The sequence below is a fragment of the Ranitomeya imitator genome, chromosome 1, assembly GCF_032444005.1.
Source record: "Ranitomeya imitator isolate aRanImi1 chromosome 1, aRanImi1.pri, whole genome shotgun sequence".
Lineage (NCBI taxonomy): Eukaryota > Metazoa > Chordata > Amphibia > Anura > Dendrobatidae > Ranitomeya > Ranitomeya imitator.
In genome coordinates, this window is record NC_091282.1 from 566,574,591 (window position 1) to 566,600,930 (window position 26,340).

The 26,340-nt window shown below is 39.3% G+C and overlaps 1 protein-coding gene across 7 annotated transcripts in view; it reads left to right on the top strand.

Annotated features, from left to right (window-relative positions):
- Positions 1 to 26,340, top strand: part of PTPRS (protein tyrosine phosphatase receptor type S) — a 715,207-nt gene that overhangs the window by 360,551 nt on the left and 328,316 nt on the right. For all 7 annotated transcript variants that reach the window (XM_069767783.1, XM_069767788.1, XM_069767782.1 and 4 more), the window contains exon 6: positions 1,034 to 1,144. In XM_069767783.1, the coding sequence (XP_069623884.1) occupies positions 1,034 to 1,144 (111 nt within the window). The remainder of the gene's footprint in view (positions 1 to 1,033; positions 1,145 to 26,340) is intronic.

Below are 26,340 nucleotides of genomic sequence, written 5' to 3' on the forward strand. Positions count from 1 at the left end.
ACTTTATTCAGATTAGGTTTTTTGAGTGTGTGGCTAGAAGAATTTACTCCTGGATACGGGGCCCTTATTTTTGGCGGTGTGCCTGATAACTAAATGTAATTCCTCACCACTGTCACTTTTTTCCTTTGCTTTCATTACAGAAAATACACCAATTCGAGGTAAGGCATTTTGTAAAATGCAATTTCCCTTTGAGTTTTGGACCTGACTCATTCCTTTTCGCCTTCTTACTAGCTTATCTTGATCCTTATGTTATTTCAGTATTGATTTTCAGTTTGTTCAGTCTATGAATATGCACTTGCCTAACTTGGCAGTAGAAGACTGCCTAGTGTTCAGTTTAATTTGGTAACTTTCACCATACAGTCCAAGCTCGGCTATCGAACAACATTCACTAACTGCGCTACTTAGTATTCAGTTTTTTGATGTCACCATCATTTTTGTTATCTTTTACTAATTACAGTTGAAACATGAACTTGCACTAAAACATAATGGTACATAGCAATGGAAAACATTTGCTCTAGTCTTTGTAATTATAGTACATCTTACGTATGCATAAATTGACAATATATGTCTCGAGCCCTCATTTCTACTGCAAAAATGGTCTCCAACCAGAGAAGGAAGAAAGCAGCATGTAGGAACCAGACCATGGATAGGATATCAGGTACATGTTCATTGCACTTCTCCAAGCAGAGATTCCATTTCTTTAATTTCTGGAGGTTGTTACTAAAGCTATGATCTGTACGTTTTGTATAGAGCACAGCGATGTGATTTTTATTGCAATTCACTAAAATAGTAAGTAGCTTGTCAGTCGTATCTAAAATGTTGGTAACCATTTTAAAAGCACTTATTTAAGCTGCTTATTGCTTTCTGTGAATAGGTTCTTCCGTTCCATGGCTGATGACTGCATAAGCTATGTATAGATGGCGGTTTTAGCAGCAGGTTCCTGCGACAGTTCCTCCAAATTAGGATACCAGAATGACGAACAAATAAAACCTGACCTTAATGGTTTTTGCTATTTTTTCTTCTTCCTTTGCAGGTGCCTTACAGATTGAAAATAGTGAGGAGACCGATCAGGGAAAATATGAATGTGTGGCAACAAACAGTGCCGGAGTTCGCTATTCTTCACCTGCTAATCTTTACGTGAGAGGTAGGGAGCAGCAGAGCTCTGCACGCTGGTAATGTGTACAAACCCAGGGCTTCCCCTGCCCTTGGGGCCTAATTTCATTGACGGATTTACCTTTTTTTTTTAAAGATATATTAATATGTATCTGTTACCATTTCTACTAACAAAGTAGGGTAGTTTATATTTATTTATACACGCTGACGCAAAAGCCAAGATTGTTGATTTAACACACCCTTAATGTCAGTTAGTGAAATAATATAATCAGTGCAGACGTGATTGCTATAGTTAAAATAGACATAACACTTACATTAGCATTATTGGAAAAGGTGAGGAATATTTTCTTTCTAGTATTTTGTCAGATTTGCTAAGGATAAGCTGTTTTAGTCTCCTAAAGTTTCAGTATGTATCTAATAATACAGCCCCCTTTTTATTTTATGGCATAATAGGGAAACACATCCTTATAGGTTAGGTACCACGATAATGCAGGTGCAATGATTATCGCAAAGATTCCTGATAGGTATGAATAACTCTTGGTTTCAGGTTGTATTGTTTGTCACAATATTTTTTATTGTATATTATTCTGGAAGCTCAGTGCAGTACAAATGGAGATGAATATATTTAGTCTTGTGAAACTGTAGGATCCCAAATTGGGCCGTGAAGTTAATTATTGACTGTTTATAATCAGTGTCATGCAAGCAGATTTTCCATCTTGTTGGGAAGTCTCCTTTGGCTGACCTGATCCTTCCATTTTTCTCGTTATGACCCTCACTGGTTTATTAGAGCCATGTGGCATAGGGAGAAGTCCAATAATGGGCCGATTTCTCAGGAGCTGGAGATATCTTCCTGATTATGCCTGCATTAAGCATGTCTCGAAGATCTGTAGACTTAGAAATGTACTTGGAAAAGGAGCTTCTATTAGAAGTCTTATTTATTTTTAGAAATTAATTGGTCAGTAGATACTGCTACTGTTGTTATTATTATGTTGTTTAGGTAGGTCTTAATACAATGGCATAGACATATATATCTAAATAGCTATATCTAGATACTTATAGATGTAGCTATATAGATATTGCCAGAGATTAGCTCAGAAGTAATGGTTATAAAAGCATAGTTGTACTTAAGTGCTCCAAAACCGAAAGATTGGAAGAGATGACTTACTGACGAGCTGGGTAATCTCCATCTCAAAAGAAAAGGGAAAGTTATTTGTTAATCCTTTGAATATATATTAATGGATTAGTCGCTTTGCAGCTGAAAGCCTGGAGAAGGTCTTTTTTTACTCTCTCTGTGTCTCCCCTATTTTTTCTCTTCTCCTCATGTCATTGTGTTCTGCATCAAACCCCTTAACATCCCTCAGAGCTACGAGAAGGTTGGTGTGTTTTTTTTTGTTTACGTTCTTTACCCACATTTTTACATTCTTAAAAAAAAGAAAAAAGGAAAAAAAAAGAAAAGACTAAAAAAATTATATTAGTGAAGGACAGTGCAGCTGTCTTTGGGGATTGAGATGATATTGCATTGTGAGACCTCTCTATGCATCCTTTGGTAATGTTGCTGGGTTTTTGCACTTTTCGTCGTCATGGTTAATGGGTGCTTGGGCAATGAGCCTGATGCATGATAGAAGAATGCTACTATCTTTGCATGTGTTTTGTTTATTTTATCTGTATATGTGTATATATTTTTTGTTTTATTGTGTTATATTGTCAAAATTTGTAAAAATTTTATTTTTAGTTTATTGTGGTAAAATGCATACATTTTTGGAGTTACTGCCTTGTGGATCTGGTTCCTCGCAAGTCTTTAAAAATAAATAACTTTTATTATTTTTCCCCACCAAATATTTATTAAGTTATAACTTAACAAGTATAACAAAAATACACAAGCAAATCATGAATTAATATTAGAATTCTTATTCTAATTAGTTTCTAATAAATACATTTTGTCCCCTTTAGCTGGTACTGGTTGAATTTTTTTAACATTTTTACAAACCTTATATATTTATGTTTCGATTTATTTTGTACATTTTTTTTTACATTCCTGGTAGCTATCTAAAGTTTGCACAGGGCAGGAACAAATAATAAAAATGCTACGTTTATATCAGTGTTTTACACTATTTGTGTATAGCTTTGTGTTTGCCTTAAAGAACAAAAAAAATAGATTACACCTTGTGAAGTTTTATCTCCTTTTATTCTAATTCTTATGACTCAGACATCTCTGCCAATCACACAATCTCAAAATGATTATAGTAAATTGATGACATTCATCTATCAGTGGAAATCTTTGAACAAGGTGTAATCTAAGCCTCCGTTATCTTGTACAGGCTGCACATTATTTTGGCTCCCCTCCCTTCATCCCTTTCTTCTGCATTTTGGAATAAGACGGAATGATTCCTGTCTCACCAAAATGGTATTATAATATTTGTCTTCTCCCATCCTGTTTGGAGCCGCCGCTTGCTGACTGTTGGAGTGCAATGAAATAATTGGATTATGTTAGTGCTTCAAATGCTCATATCGCTATGTTTTTATTTGTGTTTATTGCAATTTATTCTATTTTACCATTTATTTATTTTTTTTATTTTTTTTCTAATTCGGGGCTTGAAAATCAGTGGTTTGAAAATATAATTCAGTTTCAAAATTCTTTGCATAGCAAGAAGCACTCACAGAGTATATGCCTAAATATAAAGTGTGGAATCGTGATCACAAGTACTCGATCTATCTGTATCAAAGAAAGCATAAAAGAGTCATAATGGCCTGAATAACTATATGAGAAAAATGTTATTATTAAGCCGAATTTGGAGCGGTCCCATCAGCTCTACTGAATGTAGACCTTTAAGAAATAATGCTCCAGAATTAATGTTTCTCACAAGAAGTGAGTATTTTCTAGAACAGACATGTCTGCAGAACTGACTATTCCTTTTTAATAAAGACAATCCTTAACTATATGCCTTATTATATATGGAAACAAATCAGAGGTCTCCATCTTTATACCTCCTTTTATGAACAAGAAAAGAGAGTTGATATGTTTTGGCCTTAGTGAAGCGATAAATTCTCTCGGGAATGATTGTCTGGGCTTCTCTGATCCCAGATGAATTGATCAGATTATCTAGTAGCTAAGTATTGCTAGGTTTCACTGTTTTGTAGTATTCCTGTATTACTTGCTGTCTGCATGTTATGCCAGGCTTTACATCAAGTGAAAGATATTGCTGCAATCTAAAATATGTTATCACGTAGCCCCCTAAATGTTTCACTGCACCAGTGGCACCCTCACGGGGTATTGAGATGTTTAAATATGCGTCAAGAGGTAGGCTCTCTGGTTCTCCATGGTTGGAAACACCTGCTTAATCTCAATACATAGAGCATTATGTCTGCTAAGGAAGCTGGCTGAATGATGACAGGAGTCTTCTCCCATACACATTGATAAGAGGAAAAGATGCCCTGTTAAAGATATATGCTAATCACACGCAATAACCTGTTTGCCAGAGGATGCTGGACGTGTCTCTGATAAGACAAACAATTTGATTTTTTGTTGTTGCTTTTTTTAATTCTTTTAAAGGTAGAGGTCTTTGAGTTTGATACCACTTATCCATAAATATATTTTGTTGTAAGGAAATAATTTACAGGTAATCAAAAAGTAGTTGTAATCAAATTATGTTACTTGTTCACTAATTTTCAAGAAAATTAGCGTTCATGACTTGCACCATATTTGTCATGTGTTTTACATACTTTGTACACCGGAAACGCCAAGATGAGTGGCTTCTATGAAAAGAGGAGTGTCATATTGGAAACGGTCGAAGCCTTACATGCTTCATAAAATGGGCTAAAGGTCTACGGCAAATTTAACACAAAGTTAGCCTAGTAGGTGGTGTAAACTTAGACTCGACAGTCTAAAGATATGCCAGGCTTTTTATACAGCATGAACTGCTATAATAAATCTGGTGCATTTTAAGATTGAGTAGTCTAAGAATTCTGGAGTATTGATTAATCTGCCACATTATCTTTTTAAGTTCAGTTTGTGGAAATTAGTGATTTATGAATGACATCTCTAATATATATAGAGTAACTGTACAAGTGCCCAGGCAGAAACCATCCTATTAATCCTGGTATCAGTGTGACTTTGGGAACTGAGTTGTGATTGCTTCACGTTTATTAATTTATCTATCCAAAGAATCTGAAATATAAATTGGAATATATATCTCTGAATGAATATATACTATATGTATACACACTTAAAGGCTTTAAAGACATCAACAAACTGGAGCAAGTTCAGAGAAGAGTGACCAGAATGGTGACCGGTCTGCAGACCATGTCCTATGAGGAAAGGTTACAGGATTTGGGAATGTTTAGCTTGCAGAAAAGAGGGCTGAGAGGAGACTTAATAGCTGTCTACAAATATCTCAAGGGCTGTCACATGGTAGAAGGATCATCTCTATTCTCATTTGCACAAGGAAAGACTAGAAGCAATGGGATTAAACTGAATGGGAGGAGACACAGATTAGATATTAGAAAAAACTTTTTGACAGGGTGATCAATGAGTGGAACAGGCTGCCACGAGAGGTGGTGATGAGTTCTCCTTCCATGGAAGTCTTCAAACAGAGGCTAGACAGACATCTGTCTGGGATGATTTAGTGAATCTTGCATTGAGCAGGGGGTTGGACCAGATGACCCAGTAGGTCCCTTCCTAACATTCTATGATTCTATAACTTTACCCAAAATGAAATGAAGAATCAGAACAAGAAATTACATGTTTGCTTTTTAGAAAAATATTTAAGGCGCTGCAGCTGAATGACTGCTAAATAATGAATCAAATGTGATGGCATTTTGTAAATCCAAATTGTTAATTTCCATAATTTGTTTCTGAAAACAACAGTGTTAGTGACTTTCCATTAGTATTTATGGTACATCTACAAGCAGTAAAATTAGCAGTGAATGTTTTTGCCTTTTTTTCATGGACAGTAATGTAGATTGACCATGTATTTATGAATACCCTCTCTTACTGAATTTTGGGTCAGTTGAGACACTATTATGTCATTGCAACATTACTTAGCCTCCGCGGCCTTCATCCTTTGTAATTACATACTTTATATTAAATAAATCTTAATCCAAGATATGTTTCCCATATACCCATGTATGCCTACCATGTTGATGACCCAATACACAGATCCAAGTTTCAAATATTTTCCCTCAAAGGTCAGTGAGTGAGAGATTTTACATCTGATGTACAGTTGTGCTCAAAAGTTTACATACCCTGGTAGAACAATGCATAAAAAGAAGAAAGAAGAGCAGCACAGCCCAGCAGCGAGATAAAGTGTGGAGTCACTAGTGGAGCAGCCGAGCCTAACACTTCAGGGAGATGCTCACGTCCGAAACAAAGCAAGCATATAGTAGCAAAATAGAAAAAGACGTGGCAACACTCACCGACCCTGTAGAGCAGACTATTCCTTTATTCCTTTATTAAAGCAACTGTGAGACCGTCTTCACGGCACGGGGGAGACGAAAAGACAAGGAGAGGTGAGCGGGGAGAGGACAACAGCCGTTTCACGCCAACACCGGCGCTTCTACGGATCCACGGTGGTATAATGCAGCCCCACCACACACACACAGTATAGTGCAGTCTCCCCACGCACAGTATAGTGCAACTACCACACATACAGTATAATTCAACCCCCCACATACACATATGGAAACAGGAACACATGGGCTACTTGCACAGTGAACAAGTCTGTATGATCATGTTCACACACCACCAAGAAACCTGAAGACACAAAAGAGAATAGTAAAACCAAAAACACTCAGTTTGAAAAAATGTTGCAGTAATCCGCAAGTGCTAGTAAAAGATGTAAAAAACAGGGTATTTGGTTGATACGTTTTTTGCAAAAAATGTATACTAAGCTGCTCTACCAATCTTCACGGTATACCCTTATCAGAGCAGTCCTAACTAATGTATGCAATCCCTATCTGATGTATTTAAAAACCTGATCATCTGTATATAACCTGTGTGAACAGGGTTCAGAGAGGAAAAATCCATGTGTGCATACAGGGTAGAACAGCTTTTGTGCAGATAGCCCAAGAGGAGTGGTGGAACTCCCCAGTCTTGTAGACACAAGAGAACAATTATGGAAACAGGAACACATGGGCTACTTGCACAGTGAACAAGTCTGTATGATCATGTTCACACACCACCAAGAAACCTGAAGACACAAAAGAGAATAGTAAAACCAAAAACACTCAGTTTGAAAAAATGTTGCAGTAATCCGCAAGTGCTAGTAAAAGATGTAAAAAACAGGGTATTTGGTTGATACGTTTTTTGCAAAAAATGTATACTAAGCTGCTCTACCAATCTTCACGGTATACCCTTATCAGAGCAGTCCTAACTAATGTATGCAATCCCTATCTGATGTATTTAAAAACCTGATCATCTGTATATAACCTGTGTGAACAGGGTTCAGAGAGGAAAAATCCATGTGTGCATACCCTGTTTTTGGTTTTACTATTCTCTTTTGTGTCTTCACCCCCCACATACACAGTATAGTGCAGTCCCCCACACACAGTATAATGCAGCCTCCCACACACCCAGTATAATGCAGTCCCCCCACACACTGTATAGTGCTGCAGACACACATGCAATATAATGCATACACACACTATAATGCATACACACACTATAATGCATACACACACATACACACACAGAATACTTACCACCTCCTCGTTCCCCCACTGCTCTGGCTTCTGCAGAGCTTCTCATCAGCTCCATTTCTGGCACACGCTGAGTCAGAGGCAGACGGGGAGTTATGGGAGAGGGAGAGTCACATGATGCTCTCTCCTCCATCACTGCTTTCAACTGTATCAGCATCTAAGTTGCTGATAAGTTGAATGCGTGATGCAAGGGGGCGGTGCCGGGCCCCTGTTGCTCAGGGGCCATTGGCTGGAGGCCCCTGGAGGAGCACGGGCCCTAGGCAGCTGCCTGGTCTGCCTGCCTCTAATGCCAGTTTTGCTAAGACTGATACTATCTATTTCCTGATGTAGTGTAATAGGCATTGCAATGTTATGGCAATGTTATGGGACCAAAGAACTAGGCTAATGAGTATGGCTTTTCTAAGATCCAGCAAATGAACACTTTGTGCTGTTTGCTCAGTCAATTCATTGTGCACATATTGGCGTTACCCCTTAACCCCTTCATGACCTTGGGATTTTTCGTTTTTCCGTGTTTGTTTTTCGCTCCCCTCCTTCCCAGAGCCATAACTTTTTTATTTTTCCGTCAATTTGGCCATGTGAGGGCTTATTTTTTGCGGGACATGTTGTACTTTTGAACGACTTCATTGGTTTTAGCATGTCGTGTACTAGAAAATGGGAAAAAAATTCCAAGTGCGGTGAAATTGCAAAAAAAGTGCAGTCCCACACTTGTTTTTTGTTTGGCTTTTTTGCTAGGTTCACTAAATGCTAAAACTGACTTGACATTATGATTCTTCAGGTCAGTACGAGTTCGTAGACACCTAACATGACTAGGTTATTTTTTACCTAAGTAGTGAAAAAAAATTCCAAACTTTGCTAAAAAAAAAAAAAAAAAATAATAAAAAGCGCCATATTCCGATACCCGTAGCGTCTCCATTTTTCATGATCTGGGGTCGGTTGAGGGCTTATTTTTTGCGTGCCGAGATGACGTTTTTAATGATAGCATTTTGGTGCAGATACGTTCTTTTGATTGCCCGTTATTGCATTTAAATGCAATGTCGCGGCGACCAAAAAAATGTAATTCTGGCGTTTTGAATTTTTTAGCGATCAGGTTAATGCTTTTTTTTAGTTGATAGATCGGGCGATTCTGAGCGCGGCGATACCAAATATGTGTAGATTTTATATATTTTTTATTGATTTATTTTGATTGGGGCGAAAGGGGGGTGATTTAAACTTTTATTTTTTTTTTATTTTTTTAACATTTTTTTCAACTTTTTTTTTTACTTTTGCCATGCTTCAATAGCCTCCATGGGAGGCTAGAAGCTGGCACAACTTGATCGCCTCTGCTACATAGCAGCGATCTGCTGATCGCTGCTATGTAGCAGAAATGGAGGTGTGCTGTGAGCGCCGACCACAGGGTGGCGCTCACAGCCACCGGCGATCAGTAACCATAGAGGTCTCAGGGACCTCTATGGTTACAATGGAGACGTTTCGCCGACCCCCGATCATGTGACGGGGGTCGGCGATTACGTCATTTCCGGCCGCCCGGCCGGAAGCAGTAGTTAAATGCCGCTGTCTGCGTTTGACAGCGGCATTTAACTAGTTAATAGGTGCGGGCAGATCGCGATTCTGCCCGCGCCTATTACGGGCAAATGTCAGCTGTTCAAAACAGCTGACATGTCCCGGCTTTGATGCGGGCTCACCGCGGAGCCCTGCATCAAAGCAGGGGAGCTGACCTCGGACGGGATTCGGACGTACTATAAAGGCTCATATGGAGTTCTTAAATTTTGCACTAACACAGTGGCTCATACTACAGCTTATCATGCTGTCCAGAACGAGGTCTTTTATGTTATAGATTTTCACAATTTATTTTCAGGGTTGATGTCTTTTATTTTCTTTTTATTAGAATTATTTCTCAAAATATCCGGTCTGTATTACAGCAAAACTAACAGCTTCTAACTAGTAACGTATGCATATATACAAATCATTCAAAATAGTATGGCCTATACAACATAAATGAGAACTTCATGGTAGGTAAATCATCCAATATAGACTAAATGAATTTCAAAGCAGGAATATGATAGTCAACTGTTATCATGTCCAAAGTCTGTGACGTAAACTTACCTTGCTCTGGTGTCATGTTACCTCTCTGATTTCTTTAAGGAACAATATTGTCATGAAAACTGTGTATGACTTTGCATCACTAGATGTAAGAAAAAGCATAATAAATAAAATAAATAATAACAGATATATTTCAGATGTACTCACTTAGCTGTCACTGTTCACCCTAGGGAAGTGTAGAAATTGGCAACACAAGCACACACGGTCTGTGATAGCATCGCACCTTACAATGGAAAGCAGAAGTGCCATCTCTTCAGACCACAAGTGTGTTACTCACAATACTGAAAATTTGGAGAGGCGGACACATACTGCTACATGCATCGCATCAGTTTTTATTTTACATGAAGCCATTTCCCTAACCTCACTCCTCTGTCCTTTATATGTACACAGAATTATTGCTCTTAGTGAAGGCCATTTATTTTCCCACAAAGTACTTTACTTTTTTCCGGTCCCCACCACACACTATGATGCCTTCAGTGCCATCCCAAATTTAAAGACTAACGTATAGTGCCCACCACATGCAATGTTCTGACCTCACAGTGTCTACCACAGACTACAATGCCCAAGACATACACTATGATGGCCCCACAACACACACTATGAAAGCCCCACAGTGCCCACTACACACTATGATGGCCCTAAAGTGCCCACAACAAAATGTGATGACCCTACAGTGCCCAATATAGACACTATGATACACAATGTCCACGACTCTCATTAAATGATTCCACAGTGCCCACAACATTCACACTCTGATACCCCCACAGTGTTGACTACTAAATGTGATGCCCTCACTGTGTCCACTACATACGGTGATGCCCACAGAGTGTCGTCTGCACACACTAGGCCCACAGTGCCCCCCACACACAGCAAGACTGAGCGAATTTCTGCTGCCCAGTCATGTAAGTTGAGTCTGTCAGATTACCTAAAGGTCCTTGCACGCCCCACACTTCTCTTCACACACTGAAAATGGAAATGGCTGCTCAGCCAATCAATGCCTGCACTCGTGACCCGCCTCAGCCATTGATTGGCCAAATGACATTTCCAGTGTTTCTTGAGGGAACAGAAAGCAGAGAAAAGCATGGGACGAGGGGGCATCTGAAGGCAGCTTCAAGGGACTGGTGGAAATTATGCTCCTGGTAGGTGCCCTGTAAGCTACAAAACTTATCCTGGTCATGATAGGAGGAAGAGAAGCCAAAAGAAGAGGAGAGAATAGACTGCACAAGTAATTGAGGACAAATAAAAAAAAAAAAAAAGGAAAAACACAAATTAATTAGAACATATGCAGTAAAGGGGAACACTCACTTTCCATGGGTGCTATTGTGCACATCAGGAAATATATGGGTGGAATAGGAAAAATGGCTCTAGTTAGGTTGGTGGAAGCCACTGCTGAGTTATAATGAGGTGACACATTAGGCAGCCATGTCAGTAACTAGGACAGGATTACGGTTTAATGAATAGAAGCCACTTACTGCTTAGACTATTCCCATTCAATGATACAGTTACTGTATAGATGTGATTAGTAATATGTTTATAGCTCTGTGTCTGATTGGGTCGGTAGCACCACTGTATTGCTTTTTCTCTTTTGGTAGCTTTCTTAAGTAATCCCAATATTTTTTTACATGATGTTTCTTTGATCCTGTGCTCTGTGAGTGCTTCTTTTCTATTTAACCTAACGTAAAAGAAAGCATAAAATCCATAAAGATATTTTGTAACCCTGTCATTCAGACTCCGATAGATTTTTCTTACAGCCAATTGAACATTTTTAGATTCTATTATCTATATCCTTTGTTTAAAAGTTTGCATTTAGTTTTTCTCATGACAGCAGAGTATATGCATCACATGCTGCTGTTTGTCTGTAAATGTGTTTGCTGACTACATTTTGTCAGTCAGCTTCTGTTCCATTTCTACTCTCTGCACTCAGTTATTTGTTGGCCCCATCAGAAGAATTGCACTACTCTGTTCTGTCCGCATGTTACTTTGTTTTCTCCACTTTTATTCATTGTATGTTAGGTGTGCCTGAGGATTTGGTGGAGCCTCTGTGACTCTGTTCTTTGGAGCAGACTCTAATGCGTCAGAATTGAATATCTAGGAAATACTTTAAAATTACATGGACCATATGTTCCATTAATACCATACTACAACACATTTATAGAGAATGTTTATATCACACCTTTCTCACCGTTCTTGCATATAATGTGTCAAAAGCAATGAAGATAGCCATGATCACCTCATTTTTGAGTGTTCATATACATACTGTATGTGTGTGTGTGTGTGTATATACCATACACAGACACATATTTTGTGTTTCCATTTTCCAGAACCTATAACAATTAAATTTTTCGGTCGATGGATCTCTTTGAGAACTTGTTTTTTGTGAGTGAGTGTGTATATACTGTATAACTGCAGTGGCATGTAATAGTTTGGGCACTCCTGGTCAAAATGACTGTTATTGTGAAGAGTTATGCAAGTTGAAGATGAAATGATCTCTGAAAGGGCTACAATTAAACATTACACATTTCCTCTGTATTTTAGGCAACAATATATATATATTCATCTTTTACATTTTAAAAATTACAAAAAGGAAAATGGGTCGATGTATCCCCTTTTAAAAGTACCCCAGCTTGTACATTATTTTTGTAGCCAGACAAGAGTCTTTCAATTCGTGTTTGAGGGATTGCCATCCATTCTTCCTTGGACAATTATTCCAGTTCTGTGAGATTCCTGGATCGTATAGCATGCACTGCTATTTAGAAGTCAAGCCACAAATTTTCAATAATGTTCAGATCAGGTTTGTAACATCCCTGTCGGCATCACTGCATAGCTTCCCATCTCCCGCCATGCAGATACACTGACTTTCTCACCACTCTGGGCCGTTCAATGAGTTCTGCCCTCTGCTTGCTGCGTGTTCTCTGCTTGCTGTGTGCATACTTCCTGGCTGTATGCTTAGGGTGGTGCCGCCTGTTCTTCCTGGTTCTTAAAGAAACTTTGTGCACATTCCTAATGTGTCCCCAGCCTATTGCCAGGAGGCATCTGGTGTTCAACTACTGAGTTGCCAGGTCCTGTCTTAATCCTGCTCTTGTTTCTGTCACCCTTGGGGCTGTATACCCAGGTCTGTACCTGTCTCGTTTCCGACACCCTGGGGGCTGTATACCAAGGTCCGTACCTGCCTCCTACCTGTCTAATTTCTGCCACCCATGGGGCTGTATCCCAGGCCTGAATCCTGTATCCTGAACTTGTTCCCGTGCCTGACTTTGTCTGAACGAAGTCCTATTCCTGAACCTGTTTGTATCCTAGTCTGGAGTCTTCCCTGCCCTGCTGTGTCTACATTGTTCCTACTCCTTAAACTCGCAGTATCTGTACCAACACCCATCTCTATTCTGTTGTCTCTACACAACATTTGTGACTTTGGTGTACACTTGTTACTTCTTTGTAAGTACTTGTGTGAATCGGTTCCTGTCTACCTCTGCTCTGCCAATGCGGCTCTGCTCTGCAGCAGCGGCTCTACTTCTGTTCTTCACCTGCAGCTCTGCTTCCATTCCGCATCTGCAGCTCGGCTCCCTTTCCGCATCTGTGGCTCCTTGTTTGTCCTGTCTGAACTGGGTCCTATCTGTTCCGTATTCATCTTGCCCATCCCTGTATCTCAGTCGTACCTGCCTGTGTCCCTGTCCTTCCCGAAACTGTTCCTGCTCATCCAGTCTTAACTGGATCCTACCAGTCCTCATATCCCACTCGTACCTTCCAGTGTCCCAGTCCTTCCCAAAACAGTTTCTGTCCCTCCAGTCTGAACTGTGCCCGCCTGCCTGCCAGATTGTCAGCCATTCTCTGCCCTCACATCACCTGTGCCTGCCAGTACTTGGCAGTCTATACATCAGCAATCTACAGTACTCTTCTGCATCTGTCGTTAGTGTCCTCTCCCCTTGTGGGGTCAGCTGCTACTGCCAGACGCCACCCTGGTGTGATACCTTGCAGCTACCTGCCGCACAAGCCTGACCTCAAAACTAGATGCTCCAGTGAACACCAACGTAGCTGCTTAGTCATGCCCCTCCAGGGTAAGTCAGGTCTGTGGCACAGTGGGGCCACAATCCTCACTTGTGCCATCCAGTCTGGGCGCAAGCGTTGCAAGGGGACTGTGAGGGCCATGGTAAAACCTTCAGCTTGCACCTTTTGAGGTACTCTATTGTGGATTTTGAACTTGAGCTTTTTTTTTACAGATGGCATTATGTTTGCATCAAGAATTTGTTGAAAATTAATTGAATCCATTCTTTCTATCTGTGAAATGTTTCACGTGCCATTGGCTGCAACACAACTCCAAAGCATGATTGATCTAGCTCCGTGCTTAATGGAAGGCGAGATGTTCTTTTCCTGAAATTCTGTGCCCTTTTTTCTCCACACATGCCTTTAATCATTGCTACCAAAGAGTTCTATTTTAACCATCTCGGTCCACAGGACTTGTTTCCAATATGCATTAGGCTTGTTTAGATGTTTTGCACACTTCGGATGCTGAATTTTATGGTGAGGATGCCGGAAAGGTTTTCTTCTGATGAAAGCCATACTTGTGCAGGTATCTCTAAATAGTAGAACAATGTACCACAACTCTAAAGACTACTAAATCTTTCTGAAGGTCTTTTGCAGTCAAGCGGGGATTCTGATTAGCCTCCATAGCAATCAAGCGAGCAGCTCTCTGAAATTTTGCTTGGTCTTCCAGACCTTATCTTGACCTCCACTGTTCCTGTTAACTGCCATTTCTTAATTACATTTCGAACTAAGGAAAGGGCAACTTGAAAGCACTTTGCTATCTTCTTATAGCTTTTGCCTGCTTTGTGGGCCTTCACCATTTTCATATTCAAAGTGCTAGGCAACTGCTTAGAAGAACCCATGGCAGCTATTTTTTGGCACAAGGTTAGAGGAGTCAAGTTTTTATGGAACTGGGAAATTTGCTTCACCTGGTCTTTCCTAACTATGATAGTGAACAAGCCATAACCCCAGCAGGCCAATTAAGGTCTGAAACCTTGGTCAAATTTATCTAAGCACACAAATCTCCAAGGGTGCCCAAACTTTAGCAATTTCCTTTTTAATTTTTAAAATGTAAAAGATGAGAATATATATAGTATTTTGCTTAAAAAAACAAAGTAAGCGTGTTATCTTTAACTTTGGACCTTTTAGAGATCAGTTTATATTTAACTTCCTTAACTCTTCACCATAACAGTAATTATGACCAAGGGTACCCAAACTTTTACATGCCACGGTGTATATATGTATATATATATATATATATATATATATATATATATATATATATACACAGTGGGGCAAAAAAGTATTTAGTCAGTCAGCAATAGTGCAAGTTCCACCACTTAAAAAGATGAGAGGCGTCTGTAATTTACATCATAGGTAGACCTCAACTATGGGAGACAAACTGAGAAAAAAAGTCCAGAAAATCACATTGTCTGTTTTTTTATCATTTTTTTTGCATATTATGCTGGAAAATAAGTATTTTGTCAGAAACAAACAATAAGATTTCTGGCTCTCACAGACCTGTAACTTCTTTAAGAGTCTCCTCTTTCCTCCACTCATTACCTGTAGTAATGGCACCTGTTTAAACTTGTTATCAGTATAAAAAGACACCTGTGCACACCCTCAAACCGTCTGACTCCAAACTCCACTATGGTGAAGACCAAAGAGCTGTCAAAGGACACCAGAAACAAAATTGTAGCCCTGCACCAGGCTGGGAAGACTGAATCTGTAATAGCCAACCAGCTTGGAGTGAAGAAATCAACAGTGGGAGCAATAATTAGAAAATGGAAGACATACAAGACCACTGATAATCTCCCTCGATCTGGGGCTCCACGCAAAATCCCACCCCGTGGGGTCAGAATGATCACAAGAACGTTGAGCAAAAATCCCAGAACCACGCGGGGGGACCTAGTGAATGAACTGCAGAGAGCTGGGACCAATGTAACAAGGCCTACCATAAGTAACACACTACGCCACCATGGACTCAGATCCTGCAGTGCCAGACGTGTCCCACTGCTTAAGCCAGTACATGTCCGGGCCCGTCTGAAGTTTGCTAGAGAGCATTTGGATGATCCAGAGGAGTTTTGGGAGAATGTCCTATGGTCTGATGAAACCAAACTGGAACTGTTTGGTAGAAACACAACTTGTCATGTTTGGAAGAAAAAGAATACTGAGTTGCATCCATCAAACACCATACCTACTGTAAAGCATGGTGGTGGAAACATCATGCTTTGGGGCTGTTTCTCTGCAAAGGGGCCAGGACGACTGATCCGGGTACATGAAAGAATGAATGGGGCCATGTATCGTGAGATTTTGAGTGCAAACCTCCTTCCATCAGCAAGGGCATTGAAGATGAAACGTGGCTTGGTCTTTCAACATGACAATGATCCAAAGCACACCGCCAGGGCAATGAAGGAGTGGCTTTGTAAGAAGCATTTCAAGGTCCTGGAGTGGCCTAGCCAGTCTCCAGATCTCAACCCTATAGAAAACCTTTGGAGGGAGTTGAAAGTCCGTGTTGCCAAGCGAAAAGCCAAAAACATCACTGCTCTAGAGGAGATCTGCATGGAGGAATGGGCCAACATACCAACAACAGTGTGTGGCAACCTTGTGAAGACTTACAGAAAACGTTTGACCTCTGTCATTGCCAACAAAGGATATATTACAAAGAATTAAGATGAAATTTTGTTTCTGACCAAATACTTATTTTCCACCATAATATGCAAATAAAATGTTAAAAAAACAGACAATGAGATTTTCTGGATTTTTTTTTCTCAGTTTGTCTCCCATAGTTGAGGTCTACCTATGATGTAAATTACAGACGCCTCTCATCTTTTTAAGTGGTGGAACTTGCACTACTGCTGACTGACTAAATACTTTTTTACCCCACTGTATATATATATATATATATATATATATATAAATACAGTCATGGCCGAAAGTGTTGGTACCCATAAAATTGTTTCAGAAAATTAAATATTGCAATTGCACATTTTGTTATACACATGCTTATTTCCTTTGTGTGTATTGGAACAACACAAAAAGACTGAAAAATTAGACATAATTCCACACAAAACCCCCAAAATGGGCCGGACAAAATTGTTAACACCCTCAACTTACTATTTGGTTGTACATTCTTTGAAATACATAACTACAATCAGTCCCTTCCTTAACCATCAACAAGCTTCTTACACCTCTCAACTGGAATTTTGGACAACTCTTGAAGGGTGCCTTCTCCCAACAGCAATTTTAAGATCTTTCTACACGTGTTCAATGGGATTTATATCTGGACTCATTACTAGCAACTTCAGAACTCTCCAGCGCTTTGTTTCCATCAATCTCTGGGGTTATTGTCCTGCTGTTAGACCCATGACCTAGGATGCAAACCCAGCTTTCTGACACTTCGGTAATCATCAGATTTCATGATGCCTTGCACACCGTTAAGGCACTCAGTGCCAGAGGCAGCAAAACAACGCAAAAACATATTTGAACTCCACTAGAAGTAGAAGGATGTGCTTTACCAAAAAGCTGTATCTTAGTCTCATGTGTCCACAAGAAGCTTTCCCAGGATTTTGACTTAGTCACATACATTTTGACAAACTGCGGTCTAGCTTTTTTTATGTCCCTGTGTCAGCAATGGGGTCCTCCAGGGTCTCCTGCCATAGCTTTTCATTTCATTCAAATGTCGACAGGTAACTTGCGCTGACACTGATGCACTGAGCCTGCAGAAGAGCTTGAATTTCTTTGGATCTTGATTGGGGCTGCTTATCCTGCATTGCAACCTTTCAGCAATTTTTTTCTGCTGTCTGCATCCACGTAGATTAGCTACAGTGCCACGGGTCGTAAACTTCTTGATTGTTTTGCACTGTGGACAAAGGAACATCAAAATCTCTGGAGATGGACTTGTAACATTGTGATTGTTGATATTTTTCAACAATTTTGCATTTCAAGTTCTCAGACAGTACTCTTTTTCTCTTTCTGTCGTACCATACTTACTGTGGCACACACAGACACAGAATACAAAGATTGAATCAACCTTTTTATCTGGATTTAGGTGTGATTTTCATATTGCCTACACCTATTACGTGCCACAGGGAAATTTGACCAAGCATCACATGCTTGAAACAAAGATGTTTACTCATAATTTTGGAAAGGTGCCAACAATTTTGTCCTGACAATTTTAGGGGTTTTGTGAAAAATTATGTCCTAGTTGCCTTTTTTTCTTCATTTTTTTTGTTGTTGTTCCAATATAAAAAAAAGGAAAAAATGTGTATAACAAAATGTGTAATTGCAATACTTTTCTGGGAGAAATACCATACATAATTTTCTGGAAAAATTTCAAAGGTGCCAACACTTTTGGCTATGATAGTATATACAAAAATATATACGTATACATTCATACATACATACACTTCTCAACAATAAAACTGCAACAACAACAACGTAAAGTAATGAAATTAGGGAGTCACAGGATGGTTAGATATGTTAAAGATATGCAAATGATGAACAAAATGGAAACAACATTTTTAAAACTTAAACTTAACACACTTTGGCTGCTATGAAATAGGTTACTAATGGTTTTCTGAGGAATGTTCTGCCATGCTAAATGCACTTGCCCCCCAAATCACTAATTTGCAATTACTAGAAGCTGACTTCCTACAGGTGCCCAGTGGGAGACAAGTCTGAACAATTTGCAGGCACATTTTGGCAATACAGGCTGCTCCCCAACAGTGCAGGCTGCCCAAAAATCAGGCTACATGATTAACATTTTTTTCCACTAAGAAAAACTATGTAATGCCAATCTGTTGGTGTACTGACTGAAGACTGACTTGATGATTGAACCAGTGATATGGCTATTTCTCACAACTGACTCCAAATTTACATTCCATCAAGCACATCTGGGATACCGGTGGATGTCAGTTGCAAAAGAGAGCTACTCTCAGCAGAGCTTTGATTTGCATGCCTAAGTGCATTCAGATACAGGAACAGGATATCTTGGTACCGTGTTAGCCAGTAGATAGAAAAATATTTAGATGTGAGAGTCCTCAGTGGTTGATACCTTTTAATGGCTTACTGAAAAGATGGTAACAAACTGCAAGCATTCAAGACTACTCAGGTCTCTTCATCAGGCATAGACTAATTCAAAATTAGTCTATGCCAGATGAAGAGACCTGTGTAGTCTCGAAAGCTTGCAGTTTGTTACCATCTTTTCAGTAAGCCATTAAAAGGTATCAACCACTGAGGACTCAATTCTAAATATTTTTCTAAGTGCATTCAGCGTGTCAAAACATTCCTTAGACAACTATTAATAATGTGATTGCTAGCATGGCAAGGTTTGCAAGTGTTGCACTCCTACTCGATGCTGAACAAATCAGTGTTCTGAAAATATTTCTATTTTGTTATCATTTGCATATTAACTTGTTTATCCATCTTGTGATTATCATAACTCCATGACCCTTGCTTCTTGTTGTTGCAATTTCAATTTTAAAGCCACATAGTGACTGCAGACTTATCGGTTTGGACTGGACTACCCCTTTTAGGAGTGTATGTATATATGTATTTGTATTTGTAGATAGATAGATAGATAGTGTGGTGAAAATAAGTTTTTGATACACTGCCGATTTTGCCACCTAAAAAGAACGGAGAGGTCTGTAATTTTTATCGTGGATACACTTCACCTGTGAGAGATAGAATCTAGAAATAAAAATAAAAAATCACATTGTATGATTTTTAAATAATTAAATTGCATTTTATTGCATTAAATAAGTATTTGATCACCTGTTAGTTTTTCTTTAAAACGTTTTCCTACTCTGCACTCATTACCTGTATTAATTGCACCTGTTTGGACTCTTCACCTGTATAAAAGACACCTGTTCACACGTTCAATCACACTCTAAACTCTCCACCATGGTCAAGACCAAAGAGCTGTCTACAGACACCAGGGACAAAATGGTAGACCTGCACAAGGCTGGAATGGGTGCCAGGACAAAAGGCAAGCAGCTTGGTGAGATGGCAGCAACTCTTGGCACAATTAATAGAAAATGGAAGAAGCACCAAATGACTGTCAATCTTCCTTGGTCTGGGGCTCCATACAAGATCTGGTCTCTTGGGGTAAGGATGTTTCTGAGAAAGGTCAGGAATTGGCACAGAATTACATGGGAGCACCTGGTCAATGACCTGATGAGAGCTGGGTCCACAGTCCCAAACATTATCGTTAGTAACACATTACGCCATCATGGATTAAAATCCTGCAGGGCATGCAAGGTCACCCCGCTAACACCAGAACATCTCAATTCTTCTTTAATGTTTGCCAGTGACCATCTGCATAATCCAAAATAGAACTTTTTGATATCAACGCCACTTGACATATTTGGAGGAAGAAGAAGGATGAGAACAGCCGCAAGAACATCATTCCAACCATGAATCATGGTGGGGAAACATCATACTTTGTGGGTGCTTTTCTGCAAAGGGGATAACGCCGATTGCACCATATTGAAAGGAGGATGGATGGAATCAGGTATCGCAATATTTGGGGGAACAAACTCCTTAGTAAGAGCATTGGAGATGGGTCTTCCAGCATGACAATGACCCAAAACACATAGACAGGGCGACTAAGGAGTGGCTCAGTAAGAAGCATTTCAAGGTCCTGGAGTGGCCTACCCAGTGTCCAAACATGAACCCAATAGAAAATATTTGGAGGGAGCTGAAACTCTATGTTGCCCAGTGACAGCACCGAAACCTGAAAGATCTGGAGAAGATCTGTATGGAGGAGTTGGCCAAAATCCCTGCTGCTGTATGTGCAAACTTGGTCAAGGACTGCAGGAAATATTTGACCTATGTAATTGCAAACAAAGGTTTCTGTACTGAATATTAAGTTCTGTTTTTCTATTGTATCAAATACTTTTTTCATGCAATAAAATGCAAATTAATTATGTCAAAAATCATACAATGTGATTTTCTAGACTTTTTTTAGATTCTGTTTCTCAGTTGAAGTGTACCTACGATAAACATAACAGACCTCTTTTGCAAGTTTTCCAACCTGCGATGGAGTGTATCCAGTATTTATTTTCCTGTATGTATATAGATATAGATATATATGTGTATGTTCATATATATATATACGTATAAATACAGCTCTGGCAAAAATTAAGAGATCACTGCAAAATTTTCAGTTTCTCTGATTTTTCTCTTTATAGGTATATTTTTTAGTAAAATGTAAAATGTTCTTTTATTCTATAAACTACTGACAACATGTCTCCGAAGTTCCAAGCAATAAATTTTATATTGTATTTATTTACTGAAAATGAGAAATAGTCAAAATGACAAAAAAATGCATTGCTTGCAGACCTCAAATAATGCAAAAAAAAACAAGTTCATAATCATTTAGAAACAACAATACTAATATTTTAACTCAGGAAGAGTTCAGAAATCAATATTTTGTGGAATAACCATGATTTTTATTCACAGCATTTCATGCGTCTTGGCATGCTTTCCACCTGTCTTTCACACTGCTGGTACAAAAATTTAAGCAATTCTTCTTTGTTTGATGGCTTGTGACTATCCATTTTCCTCTTGATTACATTCCAGAGGTTTTCAATGGGGTTCAGGTCTGGAGATTGGGCTGGCCATGACAGGGGATTGATGTGGTGGTCCTTCATCCACACCTTGATTGACCTAGCTGTGTGGCTTGGCGCATTGTCCTGCTGGAAAAACTAGTCCTCAGAGTTGGGGAACATTGCCTGAGCAGAAAAAATCAACTGTTTTTCCAGGATAACCTTGTATGCAGCTTGATTCATACATCCTTCGCAAAGAACAACCTGCCCAATTCCAGCCTTGCTGAAGCATCCCCAGGTCATCACCAATCCTCCCCCAAATTTCACAGTGGGTGCAAGACACTGTGGCGTGTATGCCTCCCAGGTCTCCGTCTAAACATTAGACGACCAGGTGTTGATCTGGGAATGCTTCAGCAAGGCTGGAATTGGGCAGGTTAATCTTTGAGAAGGACGTATGAATCAAGCCACATACAAGGTCATCCTGGAAAAACAGTTGATTCCTTCTGCTCAGGCAATGTCCCCCAACTATGAGGACTGGTTTTTCCAGCAGGACAATGCTCTATGCCACACAGCTCGGTCAATCAATGTGTGGATGAAGGACCACCACATCAAATCCCTGTCATGGCCAGTCCAATCTCCAGACCTGAACCCCATTGAAAACCTCTGGAATGCAATCAAGAAGAAGATGGATAGTCACAAGCCATCAAGCAAAGAAGAACTGATTACATTTTTGTACCAGGAGTGGCATAAGGTCACCCAAATCAGTGTGAAAGACTGGTGGAAAGCCTGCCAAGACGCATGAAAGCTGTTAATAAAAAAAAGATCATTCCACAAAATATTGTTTTCTGAACTGTTCATGAGTTAAAACATTAGTATTATTGTTTCTTATTGATTATGAACGTGTTTTTTTTTCTTTTGCATTATTTGAGGTCTGCTAGCAATGCATTTTTTGTTATTTTGACGATTTCTCACTTTCAGAAAATCCGTACAACATATATTGCTTGGAACTTCAGAGACATGTTGTCAGCAGTTTATAGAATAAAGGAACAGTTTACATTTTACTCAAAAATATACCTATTAAGAGAAAAATCAGACAAACTGAAAATTTTGCAGTGGTCTTTTAATTTTTGCCAGAACTATATATATATATATATATATATATATATATATATATATAGTTATAGTATTGTATTTTCAGTGGGTGAAATAAATATTGGACATTGATATGAAATTCCCACCAGATGTCGCTAACAACCCATCCAGTCCACACAAGCAAATAAATCAAACCATGGATGTCAATAAATTAATTTATGTGTAATAATGAAAAATGAGACGGAGAAAAGTAGTGAACACGCTTTGTTGGTGATTACAGCTTTAAGATGCCTTCTCTATGGAGGAACTAGTCGCATGCATTGCTCAGGTGTGATTTTGCCCATTCTTACACATAATCATTCTTCAAATCCTGAAGGTTTCATGGGCTCTTATGAACTCTGACATTTAGGTCTTTCCATAAATTTTTTATTGGATCCAGGTCAGGTGACTGGCTGGGCCATTCTAGCAGTACTATTTTCTCTCTTTGAAAGCAGTTGACAGTTTCCTTGCTGTTTGTTTGGAATCATTATCTTTCTGAAATGCCCACCCTCATTTCATCTTCTTGATCCTAATACACAACAGCAGATTTTTATCAAGACTGTCTTGCTACATTTGTCCTTTCATCCTTCCTTCAATTACATGATTTTTGCTAGTGCCGCTTGCTGATAAACAGCCCCACACCATGATGTTCCCACCTCCAAACGTTACTGTTATGGCGTTTTTATGGTGATATGCAGTGCCTTTTGGCCTCCAAAAATTGTGGCCTCAGCTAACCAAACTATATTTTTCTAATATTTCACACTTGAACATATTTTGTATTCAGAAATGGAGTCTTGCATGGTGAGCATACAGGCCATGGAGGTTGAGTGCATTACTTATTTGTTTTCTTTGAAACAATTGTACCTGCTGATTCCAGGTCTTCCTGTAGCTTACCACAGGTGGTCCTTGACTTATAATATTTTTACTCCACTTTCTGAAATCTTGTGAGAGCACCGCATCATGGCCGGTTTATGGTGAAATTATGTTCTTTCCACTTCTGGATTTTGGCCCCATCAGTGCTGACTGGAACCTTCTGTTTTTTTTAGAAAGTCTTCTATAGTCAATGCCATCAGTATGTTTTTCAACAGTAAGGTTGCAAAGGTCTTGAGATAGCTCACTGGTTTTAACCATTATGAGAATGTTCCTTGTGTGGCACCTTGTTAATTTGACACCTTTTTCTAGGCCATGAATTGAACCAGCTGATATAATTTTTCACCAAATTGCAGGATTAATTTCTATTTACTGATAGATTTTAACTGGTGTCATAACTTTCCATGGCTTTTCGCACCTCTTTTTCTTCATGTGTCCAATGCTTTTTCCCTTTGTCATTTCACATTATTACACACAACTTAATTTATGGACCTTTATGGTTTGATTTCTTTGCCTGTGTGGATTGGGTGGATGGGTTGTTACAGTCATTTTGTGAGAATCTCATTAGCAGTGAAAAGTTTTGACACATCTGTAAATGCATTGGTTTTCCTTGTTCTTATTAGAATGAACACATTATAATTTCAGGCGGCTAAAGGCACCAAAATCTTGAAGGAAGGCTTTTGGATACAAGGAGTAAAAAAAGTGAGTGAAACAAACCAGAATATGCTTCAAGCCTTAGATTCCTCAGTGTACCCAATTTTACTCTGATGAAAGCTTTTACACCCCCTTTGCATTGTCTCAAGCAGCTTCATCAAATAATCCCCAGGAATAGCTTCCATCGAACAGGTATGCCTCATGAAGGGTTCATGCGTGGAATCAACTGCTTCCAGAATGTGTTTGAGACCATCAGGTGTATTTTTCAGAGACCGTGCTGAGCCCTATTTCACAATTGATCTAAACCAGAATATGGCAAGAAACATTTAACTAATTAAAGAGAAACAACAGTTCATCTTTACTTAAAAACATGAAAATCAGTCAGTCTGGAAAATTGTTAGAACCTTGAAGGTATCCTCAAATGCAGTCATGAAAACTATCAAATCACTCTCATATGGACTGCCTCAGGAAAGGATTACCAAGAAATAATTCTGCTCCTGAAGATAATTTAATCAGAGTTACCAGCCCTCATCAGATAACAGCCCTCATAAATAATGCACAGACATTAAGTAGCAGACACATCTTAACATCAACTATCCAAAGAAGGATGCAAGAAGCAAGCTTTTGTGGTTGAATTTCTGCAAAGAAGCCATTACTGAGTTTAACGATTCCACCCCTCAGGGTGGCTTAGAACGTAGTAATTGACAGCTCAGTCATCCAGTCTGTTCCAGGGGCGTGCTGAGCTGTCTGTTCAGTGATTGACCGCTCGGCCATCCAATCTGAGTGTGGGAAATGCTGAGCTCCCTTCAGGTGCTCCCTGTCCCAGTGATTACTTAGTTACTTAACTGAGCTGTCGACCCAGATACCAGCCAGTCAAAGCTTTCAGCTCTGTGTGGCTTGTTTTTCTGTGCTTTGTTCTCAGCATTCTGACTTTCTGATACTTTGTTGCTTGACCCTGGACTTTCCTATTGATACCCGTTTGTATTACCTCTTTTAACTTGACCTTCCGTCTTCCTGTTATTTTTACTTCGGACCGGTGCCTGACTACGTCTTTTTCTCCTCCCTCTATTTAAAATGTTCCCTCCTGGCTATTGACCTTGGACTCCTTGACTATCCCGACTCACGACTTGTACATGAAAAGTGACTGAGCATCACACTGAGATTTGCAAATCCGGAGAAGAGACTTGCTTCAGCTATGCAACACAAGAAATGAAGGTCTGATCAGTGGAAATTTGTACTATTGATTGACGAGTCAAACTGTTAGATTTTTGGTACCAACCACTATGTCTTTGTGAAATGCAGAAAAAGTGAGTTACTAGTTTCTACATGTGTGAGGCACACCATGAATCATGACATGAGAGGTGTGATGCTGTTGTGGTGCTTTGTTGCTGACAGTCTTGGTGATTAAATCCAAATTCAAGGCACACTTATCCAGCATGGCTACAACAACATTCTGAAACAACTTGTCCTCATCTGGTTTGCACTTAGTGGAAACATCATTTGTGTTGCAACAGGACAATGATCCAAAACACATATCCAGACTATATAAGGATTATAGGTAAGGGATTGAGTGCTGCTTCAGATGACATGATCTCCACAGTCATCTGACATTAAGCCAATTGAGATGATTTGGGATGAGTTGGATCACAGAGTGAAGGCAAAGCAGCCAACCAGTGATCAGCACCTTTGGAAACCCTTTTAATACTGCTGGAAAGCCATTCTAGGTAACAACTTGATGAAGCTGCTTGAGAAAATGCTCAAAGAGTGTGAAGCTGTCATCACTGCAATCTAAGGTTTAACACAAAAGGACCAGGAGATATTCACTATATGTTGTTTTTCTCAAAACAAATGGCATTGTGGGTTATAGATAATGGAGAAACCTTGAAATTCATGGATTTATGTCTTTTTTCACTCTTTATAATTGTGAAAAATAATCTGGTTTGTGTCACACGTTTCTGAATCATTTTTTCCATATGTGTTCCTTTGTGGTTTTCCGGCCATTAGTCTGAATCTACAATGTGCACAATTCCAATAAGAATAAGGAAAATCATTGCCTGAACAGATGTGTCCATCCTTTTGCCCAGTACTGTATATATCCACATATACATACAGTACTGGTCAAAAATACATGTATGTTTGTAAAATATTTTTGAAACCTTTTTTTTTCTTTCCCCTAGTCAACTGAACTTTCATTTGGACTTTTCTTTAAAAATAT